The sequence below is a fragment of the Antechinus flavipes genome, chromosome 3, assembly GCF_016432865.1.
Source record: "Antechinus flavipes isolate AdamAnt ecotype Samford, QLD, Australia chromosome 3, AdamAnt_v2, whole genome shotgun sequence".
Taxonomy (NCBI): Eukaryota; Metazoa; Chordata; class Mammalia; order Dasyuromorphia; family Dasyuridae; genus Antechinus; species Antechinus flavipes.
The window spans coordinates 422,602,471-422,619,684 of record NC_067400.1 but is presented as its reverse complement, the minus strand read 5'-3'; the positions used below and the strand labels follow the sequence as shown (position 1 = coordinate 422,619,684).

The window sequence follows — 17,214 nt, the reverse complement described above, 5'->3', positions numbered from 1 at the left end:
CCAGCCTGAGAAAAGTTGAACATGTTCCCTCCTACCTCTTTCAGGGTCAGAAGGAACTTGGAATATAGAGAACTCATCAGTTCAGAGAAAAGGATGAAAATGATTTTTAAAAATAACATTTGGCTCAGTAATGTCCTCCAACCCTGATTTATATTACTTAACATGTCCAACTCTAAACAATTCCAGTTCCATTATAACAAAGTCTTAGGTCAAGAAGAGAACAAGACATCAACTAAGAAGAGAAATCTACCATCCCCTAATTGGCAGAAAAAAATGTCAAATTCAAAAGATACTGGATCTTCAGGCTCTGGACTCTGGTAACACACCTCAAAGGTTTTGTTCTTTGACAAGGGACTCTGAAAGAAAGTAGTCCATTATAAAATCTTATTTTAGCTGGAACAGTGGGGAGCTAATTAACATTAGAGATTAATCTATCTTCTGAGAACACAAGATGGGTTTGCTAAAAGGTGAAAATTGATTTATACTGCAAATGATTCACCATTCTTCAGAAACTTTGTTGGTCTCGGAGCTCCTTCTCCTTGAATGTCTTTCTATTAAGAATTCCCTTTCAGAAATGAATGATTGAATTCTGCCCCTAATGTAAATGCTTCCCCCTAAATGTCTACTTCAAGCATCATCTCTGAACTTGAATTAAATATCTATATCAGTTTAATATGATATGAATCAGTTAGATAATAATTCTACTCATGGCTTCTATTTGGGGACCATTCCCAATCTTGTGGACTCTGGAACTTCAGAGAATTTGGAAGGTAAAGAACAGTCATCTTCTACAATGTGACTTCTACAAAGATGTCCGCTGTAACCCTCCCTCCCCCAAAATAAGTTAATGTTGGAAGAAGGATTCAAAACTAGAGTTCCTTGAGTTCATATTTTTGCTTGAAAGTCATTTTCTACTAAAGTCTCAGAGCTTATATAAGCTCTGTATAACTATAATGAACATAGAGAAAAGAAAAAAAGAAAAATTTCTAAGCTTAGCCAATAGTGGAACTGTGGAAATGAATCCTAAATCTACAATGCTAAATAATGCGGTTACATAACAAATCTGGCTTTTGAAACCCATAATTAATTATGTAGGGTTTTTTACATTTTACTTGGTAGATGTTTAGCATTTTCAATGGGATGTGATCCTTAAGAGATTAATATATGCTACAAAAGATAACAAATAATCAATTGACTTAAGAACCATTCTCACCTTCCAACCCAATCTACAGCTATTCCATCAGGACGCATAATATATTTGAGATTCAGGTCTACTTCCTTCACAGGATTATTCCCACTGCTGTCAAAGGTGGGGATATAGGCACGTTTGATGGAACCAAAATCAGAGCCCTGACCTAGGACAGTATAATATACAACACCTGCAGAGAGAAAATACAGAGACAAATTTCACATTGAGAACAAGTGCCATTATAGATCTGGGGAGTTGGTAAGTGAAATATATCAATTCATTGAAAATTCATGAATATTGTTTCAATAATATGGTCATACTCCAAAGTGTATGTGTATTTTACACATGCACATGTGTGTTTATGTTATTATCATATGGCCATCATACCTCTAACAAAGACCCACTCTAAATCTCAACATAAATGTAGATGAGCCAGGATTCTCACAGTCTGTGTTGGCAAAATGCAGAATCAAGTGAGATGAAATATATAAAATGCTTTGAAATAATTGCTATTATAATTACATTTTATTTTCATGTGTCACAGCAAATAGAATTCTGTGCTTGGTTATTTGATATATGCTCTGTAGTTCATGGACTTGCCCAAGGTGATACAGCTAGTAAATTTATGAGGCCAAATTTCAACTCAGTACTCCAGATCTAGTAACTCTATCCACTACACTACCCAGCTGTTTGTGAATTATGAAGCATGCACTAAATAAACAAGGATGAAAACACAGGTAGACTGAATAAAAATCAAAGCAAAACTGTTGACTACGTTCATCCAGTTATGAGGACCTTCCCCTCCACAAACAAAACCTGGTTTACTCATATTAAGAAGAAAAATAAAGCTTCTAAACAAGTTCAGGGGCTAACTAAACTCATTAATGGCACTTAAAACAAATATCAAAGTTTATTATACTCACTGAGGCCAATGCCTTCAGGATCCCAATCATAATCAATGGCCTGGATGTGTTCCTGATTGTCAAGGTAATCAGAATACTGCTCTGATGAGAGATTGTATTTTCGAATTCGAACATTATCTGGCAGGAGTAGTAAGGGAGGGGTTCCTGTAAATAAATGAAGAGGTTACTTTTATCTGTGTGACATTTACTTCTGCCAAATCTCTCTGTCTTTCCCTCTCTGTCTGTCTGTCTCTGTGTGTGTGTGTGTATGTGTGTGTGTGTGTGTGTGTCTCTCTCTCTTTCTGTGTCTCTCTGTCTCTCTGTCTCTTTCTCTTTCTCTCTCTGTCTCTCTCTCTCTGTCTCTCTCTCTATCTCTGTCTCTCTGTCTCTCTGTCTCTCTCTTTCTGTCTCTGTCTCTGTCTCTCTTTTTTTCTCTCTCTCTCTATGTATATATATATATAGATATAGATATAGATATAAAATTTGAAACATTTTTGACCAGTTAGTTTAAAAGTTTCAATACTCAACTGACCATTTATTCTATAAAGATAGGTTTTCTTATTTCTATTTCTAGTAGAAGGACTGAATATCAGCTTCAACTAAACCTGAAGCACATGTTCATTAAACATCTAGCATGTGAAAAGCACCATGCTAAATGAGGGAACTGAGTGACCCATACTCACTCCATATTGTGACTAAATTCTGGAGTAGCTCAGTTCCCTTTCTATTCAGTTTTGGATCAAGTCCAAATTCTGTCTTGTGAGAAAGCTCTATTTAATGGTGGGAATTATAAGAAAATTGCATGGTTTGAACCTATCACTAAGCGACTCAGAAACTGGACCACCTCTACTTGCTGCTTAGAAACCCTTAACCAAGGACCTAGTTTATGCTGACCAAAAACCCCATCAGATCCAAAGATTCATACCAGGAGTTTTGTACAATTGTACATCTCAAGCATTCCATATGACTTCTCTAAAAAGTGGTCCCATCACAGGTATAAGCTAGAATATGAAGGGAAAATATCTTTTTTTTAAATAATGAAATTAAGAGGTGAGAAAGGAATGTACTGGAAGAAAAGGAAAGGGGAGAAGTGGAATGATGCAAATTATCTGCAAAGCAATACAGCTTCAGGTTTAGTTGAAGCTGACATCCAGTCCTTCGACCAGAAATAGAAATAAGAAAACCTATCTTGATAGAATAAATTGTCAGTTGAGTATTGAAACTTTTAAACTAACTGGTCAAAAATGTTTCAAAGAAAAAGAAAAAGCTTTTACAGTGAAGGGAAAGCAGGGAAGGAGAGGGGAGTGAATGAACCTTACTCTTATCAGAATTGGCTCAAAGAAGAAATAACATACATACTCAATAGGGGTATAGAATCTCTCTTACCCTACAAGAAAATAGGAGGGAAATGGGAAAAGGGAAAGAGTGATAAAAGAGAGGACATGTTGGGGAGGGAGTAGTCAGTACCAAAACACTTTTGAGGAAAAACAGGGTGAAAGGAGAGAAAGAAAATAAATGAGGGTAAGTACAGTTAGCAATAGTAATTGTAAAACTAATTTCAAAGCAAGCTTCTCTGATAAGGCCTCATTTCTCAAACATAGAGGGAAGTGAGTCAAATTTATAATAAATAAGAGCCAGGCCCCAATTGATAAATGATCAAAAGATATGATCTGTGCCCAAATGCTATAAATTCATGCATACCTTTGATCTACACTACTAGGCATGAATACCAAAAGAGATTTAAAAAAAAAAAAAGGAAAAAACCTATATGTACAAAAAATATTCATGGCAGCTTTCTTCTCAGGGCAAAAAAAAAAAATGGAAATTGAGGGGATGCTCATCATTTGGGCAATGGATCAATAAACTATGGTATGTATTTGTGATGGAATATTTTTGTTCTATGAGAAACAAGGAACAGAATGTTCTAAGAAAAAAAATAAAACTTGGAGAATCCCCCATGAAGTCAAAGATAGTGAAATGTACTGTATACAAAGTAAGAGTAATATTCTGGGATGGCTAGCTGTAAATGACTTTTTTATCTTCAGTATCACAATCATCCATGACTACTCTGAAAGACTTATGATAAAAAAATTCTATGCATATCTAGAGAAGGAACGGATTGTGTCTGAATACATTTCCTCTCTCTTAAAAAAGACTTGGCCCCATACTAATCAATCAGTTGTAGTTTCCATGTTCCCTTGATCATTTTACATATCCTTTGGGAGAGTGAGATACCTCTTTTTCTGATTCTTGAATTATACCTGTTCATTCTCCCCCTTCCAACCTGAGAAGTCCCTATTCTTTTCTCTATTTAGAAATCAGATTACCTAATGTTATATTGTGTGCTTTTAATTAATTGGTCTCATTTGATTTATACTTTTTAATATATAAAAGTTTGTCTCCCTTACATGAACTGATGTTGAGTGAAATGAGCAGGACCAGGAGATCATTATATACTTCAACAACAATACTATATGATGATGAATTCTGATGGACATGGTCCTCTTCAATAATGAGATGAAACAAATCAGTTCCAATAGAACAGTAATGAATTGAACCAGCTACACCCAGAGAAAGAACTCAGGGAAATGAGTGTGAATCACTACATAGAATTCCCAATCCCTTTAGTTTTGTCTGCCTGCATTTTTTATTTCTTTCACAGGTTAATTATACACTATTTCAAAGCCCAATTCTTCTTGTGCAGCAAAATAACTGTAGGGACATGTATACATATATTATAATTAACATATACTTTAATATATTTAACATGTATTGGTCTACCTGCCATCTGGGGGAGAGGGTGGGGGGAAGGAGGGGAAAAATTGGAACAAAAGGTTTTGCAACTGTCAATGCTGAAAAATTAGCCATGCATATATCTTGTAAATAAAAAGCTATAATAAAATAAAAAAATAAATAAAAGTCTATCTTCCCCCTATATTTGGGGCTAGACCTAGACTGAAGCAGTCTGGTCCTGGTTTGGGGCAACTGGAAAGCAGTATATAATAAATCAATATGCTCAGAACATTAATCCTTTGTTTTCCTCAGGCATTTAATCTTTAAATCACCACATAAGGAAGAGACAAAGATTGTGCTAAGATATGGCCTCATATTTTTTTTAAAAAATCAATCTATCAGGAGGATAAGATGCATAAATAAATGTTTATAACATAAATTGATTCCAAACAAGTGTATAGGAGGGTCACAAACCCTAAAATTTTTCTCTAGAGCCATGTGAGATCTGAAGAGGGAAAGATCACTAATTATTAATGCCTGGGAAAATCAAGTAAACAGTCATTTTTTTTTAGCTGAATTTGAAAAATTAGTAAGATTTTAGCAGGTAAAGATAGAAATGAGGAGGGCATTCCCACCAAAGGGAAGACCAGAGGCAAAAGTACAAAGGGAAGAAAAACATCATCTTCAAATATTTTTGGGGTAATCCAGTATGGCTACAAGTCATCCTTGGCAAAAGGGAATAGAGTAAGATGAAGCTAGAAAGGGAAGGTGGTACCAAGTTGAGCCACAGTCGCTCTTTGCCTGCTTTATCTATTGTTCAGTCTTAGAACTCAAAGGGCAAGATTAAGAAGGAATTTTCTCCTATTTGCCAGCCCTTCAATGACTTTCTTTTTTTCCACTTAATTTTTTCTTTATTCTCTGGCACTGGTTCAGTCAAAACTGAGCAGAAGGTCATATGAGAGAAACAAAATATTCATAACCTTAATAGAAGTTTACCAGAAACTTCTCATTGTATTTATTTTACTGACAGGTTTTTATTATTTTTTAAGCAAACAATCAGCTCTGTGATCCAATTTCGCTCCTACTTAATGAAGCAGAACCATTTGTCCTTGATATTATTTTTAAACAAAAATAAGTATTATACTTTAGGATGCTATGTATAGGATTTTCTTATTTAATGTATTTGTGCAGCTATTTTCAGTAGTATAAATTTCAAATCCAATTTATGTAACTTTTAGAAAATTGCTTCATATTGTCTTAATCTCTCTTCACAACAGTTTCTTCATCTGTAAATTGGAGGAGTTAGACTCTTCTGGTTCTCACAATCTATGGTTCTCCATAAATTGATTCCTTCCTTCTAGACTCTACATTTTTATATGAACATTTTACATGGACATAATGTTTCAATCATTCCAGCTTCAAAATAGTTTTAAAATTTTTTAAATGTGTTACTTAATTATCAGATCAAACTTTCAAAGTGCCCTTACTCCACTTTCATGCTTGAAATGTTCAGTGGATGCAATATTTAAGTATGCAAATCAAATGCATGTTCTAATGTGTTCATTTGCATGCCAAAATTGAACAGTTAAAATTTTCATTTTAACTACTAACCATTTGACATGCAAATTAAAAATGTTCTTCTCCTAGCATTTCCCCTTGAGCCATTAGCATATGTCCCAAATCTAAATAGATGAGAGCATAAAAACTTGTATACAAAATTGGATTGTATAGACTTAGATCAGTAATGGGAATTTGACCCATATACCACTTCTATTTCTTCCATTTTGTCATTTCTAATACCCTACCATTTTTTCTGCTTTTTTCCGGTTCATATCTCTTAATTTTATGAGCCAAATTCCTACTTATTCAGAGACATATTTTCTGGTGCTGATATTAACCTAAGATGTAGAACTAATGATTGAAGTTAGAAATGAGCCAGACCCCTTCTGTCTGTGATCATTAGTCCATAGACAATAAAAAGGTAATCTGTCAACAAAGTGTCCTTGATTTGCCCCAATTTAATGGGACTATTTTCTGAGACGTCTTAAGTTACACTGCCTAAAACCTTGATTCAGTGGATCTGGGAGTCTGATGGTTTCATTAATTTCCTTCTGCTGACAACATGACATAAGCAGACTTTTGTTGTCAAGCAACTTGAAGGGAACTATCCAATCCACATATCTTTTCTTGTTAAAGGCATTTATCAAAATGGTCAGGAGGTAAGATCTGAGACAAGTAGGACATGACTATTATTATTTCAATTCCTACAGGTTTTAATATTTTTTAAGACAAGGGAAAGAGGGTGATGAATGAAAAAGAAAAAACTATGGCTCTTAAATGAATTTTCCAGCAGTGATAAGTGTATTCATTTCCCCCCTGCCCATAAAGTTGATTTTTCACTGATGACATCCCAATATCATCCAAGCATACCATCTGCTGCACACTGTTTTCCTTCATGGTCACCCACAGACCTAAATCCATCAGCACAAATACACTCATAACTTCCTTTGGAATTTCTGCAGTCCTGAGGACAGATTCCAAATTGTTCACATTCATTGATATCTGGAGACAAAACAAAACCAAAGATGCATTTTTAAGTACCTTCCATCAAGATTTCAATTCAATTATTTTTTAGGTATAACTGACTTTGTAACCCCATTTGGCGTTTTCTTGGCCAAGATACTGGGATGGTCTGCCATTTCCTTCTCTAGCCACTTTACAAAAAACAAAACAGGATTAAGTGATTTGCCCAGGATCACACAGCTAGTAAGTATCTGAGGCCCCATTTGAACTCAGGAAGATGAGTCTTCCTAACTCTAGGCCCAGTGCTCCATCCACTGTACTACCTATCTGCATCCAGAAACTTGCTTCTGTTCAAATTCACATTTGCCAGTGATGAATATCAAGGAAAACTCAAATGAAAGAAATTAACCAGCATATAAAAAAGAGAAACCTAAAGAAATACAGTTATTTCAGCCAAGAAAAAGCTAAAAGACCCAAAGATGAGGTCAACTCTCCATTTTAGAAAAGAACAACAATTTTTTTTTCTCATCAAGAGTATCACTTTTCCTTTGCCAATATAGTTTTCATGTGCAGGAATCTATCATTTAATCCTTAAATGATAAACACTTGAGTTACAACTCCCCTAAAAGAATGTTCTCATCTCATCTGTACTTAAAACATACCATGGAATCAATACCATTAAATTGAACTGGCCAGAATTGCTGAAAACATACTTAACTCTTATCACTTTTAGTAAACTGTATTCTTATCACATCCTTTGGAACTGTTTCATGATGAAAAAGTAAAATATGATGAACATAGCAAAATGTTAGAACTCATAAGCAAATCATATGAGTTTTGGCTATGGTCCTTAGACCTAAATAGTTGTCCCTAAATAATTGAGAAGACAAACCTTAACCAAATCCTACAATAGTTCTAATCCTTGTTCATTCTGAAATGTAAAAATCATAGACATAATACTACCAAGAAACTATGATAGTTCAGGATCAATATATCTCACATTAAATAACTGGAGGGCTTAAAAAACATAATTAAAAAATATCTACTTTACCAATACAGGAGTTTCTGTCTATAGCACTAGCATTGTACCCTGGCCTACAGGAACAGATGAAGCCTCCTTCATTTAGATTGGTACAATTATGTTCACAGATATTTTCATCACAGGTCCTTTCTGCCCCTGGGTCTGAAAAAAAAAAGATAAAATTATGAAGAAAAGCAGTATAAAACTGAAGAGCCTATCAATTTAAAATTTAAATTCTGTGTTAAAAATAGCCCTTAATCTATTATTTTTGTCAATAATGCTGTTATAGAAAAAAATTTATTTTTTTTTTACAAATTTATGTAGGAAAGATGATTCTGTGATATATTTTGCCCAATCTGGAATTACAGGGATATCTTGTTGGTAGGTCACATTCTGATAGGCACAGGAGCTTTGACCTGCTCTGTTTCTGACCTGGACTGATTTGACCCTCCCTAGACAGCCAGTTGGCCTCTTGCCCTTGGGGAAAAATAATGTAGACTCAAAATTGGCTTAGTCCATTGCAGCTCAGAATTCCTGAGCGCAAGACATAGACCAACATCAATCTTCCTCTAGCAGGGATTATAGTTGTATATCACCATGTCCAGCTATTTTGAATTTTTTTATGGATAACTCTACTGTTTTGATGTTATTTTATTGTTTTTCAATAATATCCATTTCATCATGACTTTATTTGTGGTTTTCTTGCAAAGATCCTGAAATGATTTTCCATTTCCTTCTCTAGCTCATTTTTACAAATGAAGAAACAGAAACAAACAGGATTAAATGACTTGCCTAGGATTACACAGATAGTATCTGAGGTCAGATTTGAACTCAGAGTAGACTCTTCTGAATTCAGGCTCAGTGCTCCACCTAGCTGTCTAACTATCTAGTTGTCCAACTCTACTATAAGAATCTATAATTTTGTTACCTAAGGGGCTTCTTTAGCACATCGCAACACCATGAAGACCTAACTTCCTTTAAGACTCATCTAAGATATCATCTACATGAAGCCTTTTCTGATTTCCCACAGTACTATTGTTTCTACCCATTCTGATTTCCCACAGTACTATTGTTTCTACCCATACCTCACCACCACAATCCACCACCACATGCACAGCATATCTTGTATTATTTTAAATATATCTATATTCTACATGTCCATGTTATGTCTCATCCCTAAATGATAAACTCCTTGAAGTCAGAAGCCTTTAGTGCCTTATATGAATAAGCATTTATTTTAAATGACACAAATTGAATGAAATTAAATGAAATTTCATTCCATGAAATGAAATTAATTGTGTATGGGCAATCAATACCCACTTGACCACATACATATTTAAAACAGACTATCATTAGATTATCACTATCCTGTGAACCTTCAGATCCATGCTTAGGTGATAGGTAGAATAATTACTAGGAGATCTTTCCAAAGAAAAAAGGAAAAGACAAATATTAAGCAAATTACAAGATTGTAATCTCTTTATAAAAATTCAGGTTCTTTGCTTTGTGAAGCCCTTGTGAGCAACTCCAAGAAATTGTCTTTTCTCTGGACTTGCTCCTTCCTCCTGTCCATTTTTGGAAATTTCCTGCCTAAAACTCTCTTCTCCTATCATTGCTTGTAAATTTCCATATCTCATACTTTCTACAATCAGATTCTCATAAGGCCATCTCTAGTTTCTCCCCTGCCTCCAACCAAAGATGGAAAATCAATGAGATCAGCTTATTGAAAAATCTTCCTCCTCACTATATAAAACCTACATGCTTGAGCAACTGTTGTATAAAAAAGAAGGGAACAAGCACTTATTAAATGTCTAGTATGTAGCAGGCCATGTGCTAAGCAAGCACACTAAATAGTACCTCATTTAATCTTCACAATAATTCTTGGAGGTAGGTGCTATTATTATCCTCATTTTAATCAGTTGAGGAAACTGAGCCAGACAGAAAAGTTAAAGAATTAGCCCAAAGTCACATATCTTGCTCAAGATAGTAAGTGACTGAGTATGGATTTGAACTTAGATCTTGACAAGAAAATGTCCAATCACTCCAGTATCTTTCCCAAGAAAACCCCAAATGGGGTCCTAAACAGTCAAACCAACTGAAAATAACTGAACAATAGCAACTTTCTGACTACAGGTTTATCCACTGTGCTACCTAGGAGACAGATATCCTAAACATTAACTAGAAAAAACTACTGAAACCTAGGTGCATCAAAACCATGGATAACCTCTTGGACCATCTTTCTTTCTGCCAGTGTCTCAAGATTATTGCTCCCAAATCTCATTATTCTACCTCTCTAATCACTGAGATCTGGTTATATCCTTTGTCTACTAATGACTGAGTATCTTTTTTCCTGAGTATCCTTTTAAAGTTAATCTTTTTTTCCCTCATTCTTGTTTCTCATGCCCTTGCCTCTAATTGTTACATTTTTTAGTCTCTAGTCTTTTCTTGTATAGACTAAAACATCATTTTTAAAGGTCTGTCCTTTTGTCACTGGACTGACTGTTGTAAAACTTTCTCCAGGGCCAAAAATTAATGTTGATTACTTATATGAACTTTATTTTTAATTTATCTAAATGTTATATCCATTCAAATCTATTTAGTTGGATAAATTGATTTGGCCAATACATTTTCCAAATCAAGCATGGATACATAAGTAAAATTTTCATTTTACAAGGAAGGAATGATTTACCAAGTATTTCAGAGCACTGAAAAAATAATCTTAATATAATAATCTCCCAAGTATTGGTTCCATCGGCAATTAGCTTTTTTCTTTATAAATGAAGTTTAAAATATTATTATATTAGACAAATTATTTCCAAATGCCTCAACGATCATTTTAAAAAGAAAAACCAATTGAGGAGAGAAAGGAATGAGAGGGACAGATTATGAATGCATAAAAATAAATAAATAAATTTTAGAACAATGAAAAAAGTACCCACATAATGGCACTTAAGACACAAATTTTGTTTTATAGCTAAATTATTTGCCCACAATAATAATCACTAAGAATGAATTCTGCAGTGCTACATTTTGCACTTCAAAAAGCAGTCTCAATACTCATGATTGCCTTGATGAGGACACTCTTTCTGATACATATTATACTCTCTCTTCGTTTTAGTAGATGATGTCATGAATTGCTACCAACCCCCCTTAATGTTTCAAGCTAATCTTTGAGCAATAGACTCATAGCCTATTGTTAGTTAAGTCTTCAGTCTTTCCAGCTGATAATATATACCAGAGCTTGTGATTAAGGGGCATAATTTATAAATTCAGGGTCTCCTCCACACCATAATGAGCAAATTATTGTGAAATTTTTACATCAGTAATGTGAGACTCAAATCAAAATGGTTCTCTGTTGTTCTCTGTTTGAAACTACGAATTAATGTTGTCTTTTTATTTATTTTGTTAAATATTTCCCAAATACATTTTAATATGGTTTGTTGTACTCAGGGAGTGTTATGAGCTGATATAGCTAGTGGGTCACATGTTTGTCCTACATATGGGATACTGGGTTTGGAAATCAGAAAAACATGAGTTAATATCCTCAAACACAAACTCCCTGACACTAGGCAATTCAATTAACATATCTCCACTCTGGTATCCTCATCTGTAAAAGACTTAAGTTAAACTTGAGAGCCTCTAAGGTATCTTCTAACTTTAAATTTATGATCCTATGATTCTGAGATATACTGATATATTAATAGCTGAAAAGAAATGTGGCCTTAATTCCCATACTCATTTAGTTGCTACCTATTTTCTGTAAATATATGCCAGTTTTAATTAAATACCATTAAAAAAGCACTGTGATTAATTTCAAGCAACTAAATTAGGATGGGCAAATGAAAGAGGAACCAATTTTTATCTCAGTCTTAAAGTTGGAAAGATTCCAAACACCTGCTATAGTTGCATCACTGTCAATAACAGAGGCAGAATTTGAGAGTGGAATAGCTTAGGTAACTCAATTTATGTTATATTTATGTTAACTCAACAGGTCACATCATTTCATATCTCTGCAGAGAAGAGTATGTCAGTATACTGCAAATAGTATTAATCCAAGATAAAAAATTGCCTGAAAAATAATCTGGCTCTACCAGAATCAGAAGTTATGAAAGGCCACAGAACTGATTAACCAACAAATATTTATTAAGCATCTATGATGTTCCATCTTTGAAAATATAACTACAGAATGAAGCAATACCTATTGTATATTTTCTCCAGTAGATTCCTTTTCTATCATCCCAACTTTCTCACTGATCTTCTATTACTTTTTTCTCTACTACCTACAAATATCCCCATACTCTTCATTTGCAAAACTTAATCTTCCTTTGATCCAAACAATCCTTCCAGCTATTGTTCCATATTTCTCTTCTCTTTTGATCTTAACTTCTTGAGAAGATCATCTATAATAGATAGTCATTCCTTCCTTCTCACTCTCTATTTAACTCTCTCTATAATCTGGCTTCTCACTTCATCATTCAATTGAACTACTTTCCCTAAAGTTATTAATTATTTAATTGGCAAATCTAGTGGTCTTTTCTCAATCCTCACTCTTCTTAATGTCTCAGCAGCCTTTGACACATTAAAGCCCTTGTACTTGATACACTTTACTCTCTAAGTTTTCATGACACTACCCTTTCCTGGTTTTCGTACTACCTATCTGATCACTACTCAGTCTACTTTGCTGAATCTTTATCTAACAACTAACCTTTGATATCCTATAGGGTTCTATCCTAGGCCCTCTTCTCTTCTCCCTCACAGGGGTCCTCAAACTTTTTAAATAGGGGGCCAGTTCACTGTCCCTCAGACTGTTGAAGGGCCGGACTATAGTAAAAACAAAAACTTCGTTTTGTGGGCCTTTAAATAAAGAAACTTCATAACCCTGGATGAGGGGGATAAACGTCCTCAGCTGCTGCATCTGGCCAGGCTGGGCCGCAGTTTGAGGACCCCTGCATATCTTCCTCAATGATCTATCTTATCAGCTGCCATAGATTCACTAATCTTTTCCTGATGAATCTCAAATCAATTTATCCAAGTCTAAACCTCTTGGCTGATCTCCAATTTTGTATCTTCAACTGTCTATTGGACATCTTGAACTAGATGTCTCATAGATATCCTAAATTCAACATGTCCAAAACTCAACTCATTAACTTCTCTCCTAAACCCTTCCCTAATGATTTTGATCATTTTTCCAATAACCCAGATTTGTAACCTAAATGTTACCTTCAATTCTTCATTCTTATTCATCACCACTTCCTCCTTCCTCATATCCAATATATTGTCAAAGTCTGTTAATTTTACCTTGTATTATCTTTTGTACATACCCTCTTATTTCCTCTCCCATTGTTACCACTCTAATACAGGAACTCAACTTCTCATGCTTAGACTGTTGTAATAACCTTTTGCTTGTCACGAGTTTCTCCTCACTTCAGTTCAATCTCTACTCAGTTATCAGTGGTCTTTCTAAATCATAGATCAGAGCATGTTGTCCCCTCCACTCCATAAACTCCAATGACTCTATTACACCCAGGATCAAATTTTATATCCTTCATAACTTCATCCCTTCTCATACCTTTCTAATCTTCTTATACCTTCTACTCCTACATGTTGGCTATCCCTTTTAGGTCTAGAATTCTCTTCCTCCTCATTTCCATCACCTAGCTTCCCTGGATTCTTTAAGGTGCAAGTAAAATCTCATCTTCTAAGTGTAGCTTTTTTATATGATTTAAAACTTATAATAACCTTAGGATGGAGGAGGTATTATTATCCACATTTTACAGATTAGGAAACCAAGGCAAACAGAGATTAAGTGACTTGCCCAGAGTCACACAGCTAGTGAATATATAAAGCCAGATATGAATTAATGTTTTCCTGAATCTAGTTCCAGCACTCTATTCATTGTAGCACCTGCCTGCTTCTGTAGTAATGGTGGTAGTGGTGATGCTGGTGGTGGTAGTGGTAGTGGTGTTGGGGGTGGTTAACAGTAGTAATAGTAGCTCTAGCCTTTAGCATAGTGTCTGATAGAATTTTATTGTTTAGTCATTTCAGTTGTGTCTGATTCTTTGTGACTCCAAATAATGGCACAAATAATGGAGTGGTGTGACATTTATCCAGATCATTTTATAGATCACGAAACTGAGGCAAACAGGATTAACTGATTTGTCCAGGGTCACATAGCTAGGAAATGTCTGAGGCTAAATTTGAACTCTTACTGGATTTTGAAGTCTTACTGGAAAGAAATGGCAGACCACCCCAATATCTTTGTCATGAAAGCCCCAAATGGAGTCATAGAATCAGATGTGATTGGGATAACTGAACAGTCATTTTATTCAATTTTATCAATTGTTTGTAGGATGGACTGAAGCAATGAGAGATTTGAGGCAGGAGGACAATTAGGTAGTTATTCCAATAATCAAGACAAGAAGTGATGAAGTCCTAAAGAAGACAGTTGTGTGCATGGGGAGATATTGTAAAGGTAGAAATGGAAAGATTTCTACAGATGGCTCCACATGTGCTATTCCTATTTTTAACAAGTATTGTGAGATGGTATGATAGATTAAGAGTTTTAAGTTATCTTAGAGAAAAGTTAATCCAACCTTTCATTTTATATGTAATGAAACTAAGTCCCAGAATAGTGAAGTCAAAAGGCTGTGGGGGGTCAGGGGGAAGTATTAACCCATTTGGGGCATGTTAATCTTAAGGTGATAATGGGACATAATGTTGGAGGGGCCCTTTAGGCAGTTGGAGATATAGTTCTATTAGTACAGAAGATTTCCTACTTGGAAATCATTAGATCACATGTTTAGCACTGAAAAGAACCTAAAAGTTCAATCCTCTTCATCCTCCAAATGAGGAAACTGAGGTTCAGGAAAGTTAAATGATTTGCCAAAGACCACACAATAAGTAAATGACAGTCAAAATAAAAATACATTTTCTCTAACTCCAGATATAGCTCTTTCTCTACTGGTAACAGTCAAAGGCTTTGTAAATAAGTAAGATTATGATGGGAAAAATTTTAGAGAATAAAATATTGTCAAGAATAGACCCAGATGAAATACTCGTAATTGGGAATTGGAAAGACTATGCAAAACCAACAAAGAAAATGAAGGAGTAGTTAAAGGATAGAGTAGATCTCTGAAGCCATGAAAGGAGAAAGCACCCAGTAGGGATGAAGTCAGAAACTTTAGAAATTAAAGAGATTGAGGACCAAAAAAGGACCATTGGATTTATTAATTGAAGGTCAATGTTTAATTATTGAAGATCAACTTTTGAGTCACTAATTTCAGTGGAGTACATAGGGTAAAAGCTAGATTCCAAAAGAGTAAGAAGAATCTGAGTAATGAGAAAGTAGATTTGGCAGAAAAGTGAAAGGAAGGGATAGGATAATAATTCAATGAGCTAGAAAGGTAAAAGGAAAGTTTATTGTTTCAACAGGAGATTAAGAAGGAGAAATTGAAAGATGCAAGAGAAAAGGAAAACAATAATGGAGCAATGTCCTAGAGAAAGAAGGAGGCAACAGGATCAAAGTAACAAGAAGATAACATCATCATTATAAATAACATACACACACACACAACACACTGAATTTCTTCTTCTAAGTTTCACTGATTTAAAACTTGTTCAATACAAATAATCAGCAATGCCAAACCTCAAAAAATATATAGATATAACAATGTTTTAATAAGACTTTTACTTACTGCAGCCTGTTTCATCAAAATGATCCCCACAGTCATCAAAGTTGTCACACACATAACTCAAAGGAATACAGTGTCCATCGCCACACTTGAATTCATCTTCTGTACAAGGTTTCGAGGTTGCGTTTATACCTACATTTGAAAAAAAGGCTCAAAGTCAAGAATTCTTCCTGTATAATGTTTGGAGCAGAGGGGTGGCTTGCCCGGAATTTTTTTTTTTTAATATAGAACTTCTTTCTGTTTCCATTGTCTGCTCTGACCAGACCCACTTGATATTGGAATCACAGATGCAATATATTCAATTTGAGAAACAGAATGGGCGGGGGGAAGAGTATGCAGTTTAAAAATTTTTCATTTTCCAAAATCTATCATCCACAGAGATGAACACCTTTTAACTAGAGTTTTAATCCTGTAGAAACAGATCTACACATACACTTAATACAGTCAAATGTTTCATAGCCATACCCACTCTGGTAAGAGATTTTGGCATCCTAGATCTAAAGTTAGAGAGGAACCCCACAGAGCATCTAATCTAGCTCATTCATATTATAAATTAGAAACCTATAGGATCAAGGAGGCTATGTGGTCCTACATCAAAGATTATAAGAGACTCATGATGATTCAAGGAAAAGCATGTTAAAAGGATATATTTTCTGGATATTTCTACATGATGCCTGTATAGGAGAAAAATCATAGAAAGAGGGGGGAAATTAATTGCCTAGACTTTTTCATTCTCCTTTAAAATATCTATGGTTTCATTGGTATAGCATCCCCTGAGTGACATTCCTCTTTGTTTTAGTGAACTGAGTTTGTGAATTTCTAAAGCCAAACTAACCATAAGTTGGTGAAATCTTTCCATGATGAGTCTCTCTCAGATTAGCTACACTGGTGCTTGGATGACAATATAGATCCCATACATCAGTTTTTTCATCTTGATAGTTCTTTTTTTTTTTTAGCACAATAGTAGCAAGATTTTAGTGGAAATTCTTTATATTGATTTAATCAATTCAACAGGCAACTGACCAACTGTGTATTCAATTTGAAGTGGTTAGAAAAAATTCCTTGAAATGGAGAAAAATAACCCTTTTCCCAGTTCCATCCCAGATAAAATTCAGTTATGTTTGATTTTTACTCCCATGCTACTCTAGTTTATAA

At 34.7% G+C, this 17,214-nt stretch overlaps 1 protein-coding gene across 1 annotated transcript in view; it reads right to left on the bottom strand.

Moving 5' to 3' along the window:
• Window positions 1-17,214, bottom strand: part of LRP2 (LDL receptor related protein 2) — a 237,659-nt gene that overhangs the window by 29,193 nt on the left and 191,252 nt on the right. The window contains exons 64-68 of the mRNA XM_051986217.1: window positions 16,063-16,191; window positions 8,399-8,530; window positions 7,255-7,386; window positions 2,113-2,256; window positions 1,214-1,379 (exon numbers count right to left, since the gene is read on the bottom strand). Coding sequence (XP_051842177.1) covers window positions 1,214-1,379; window positions 2,113-2,256; window positions 7,255-7,386; window positions 8,399-8,530; window positions 16,063-16,191 — 703 coding nt within the window. The remainder of the gene's footprint in view (window positions 1-1,213; window positions 1,380-2,112; window positions 2,257-7,254; window positions 7,387-8,398; window positions 8,531-16,062; window positions 16,192-17,214) is intronic.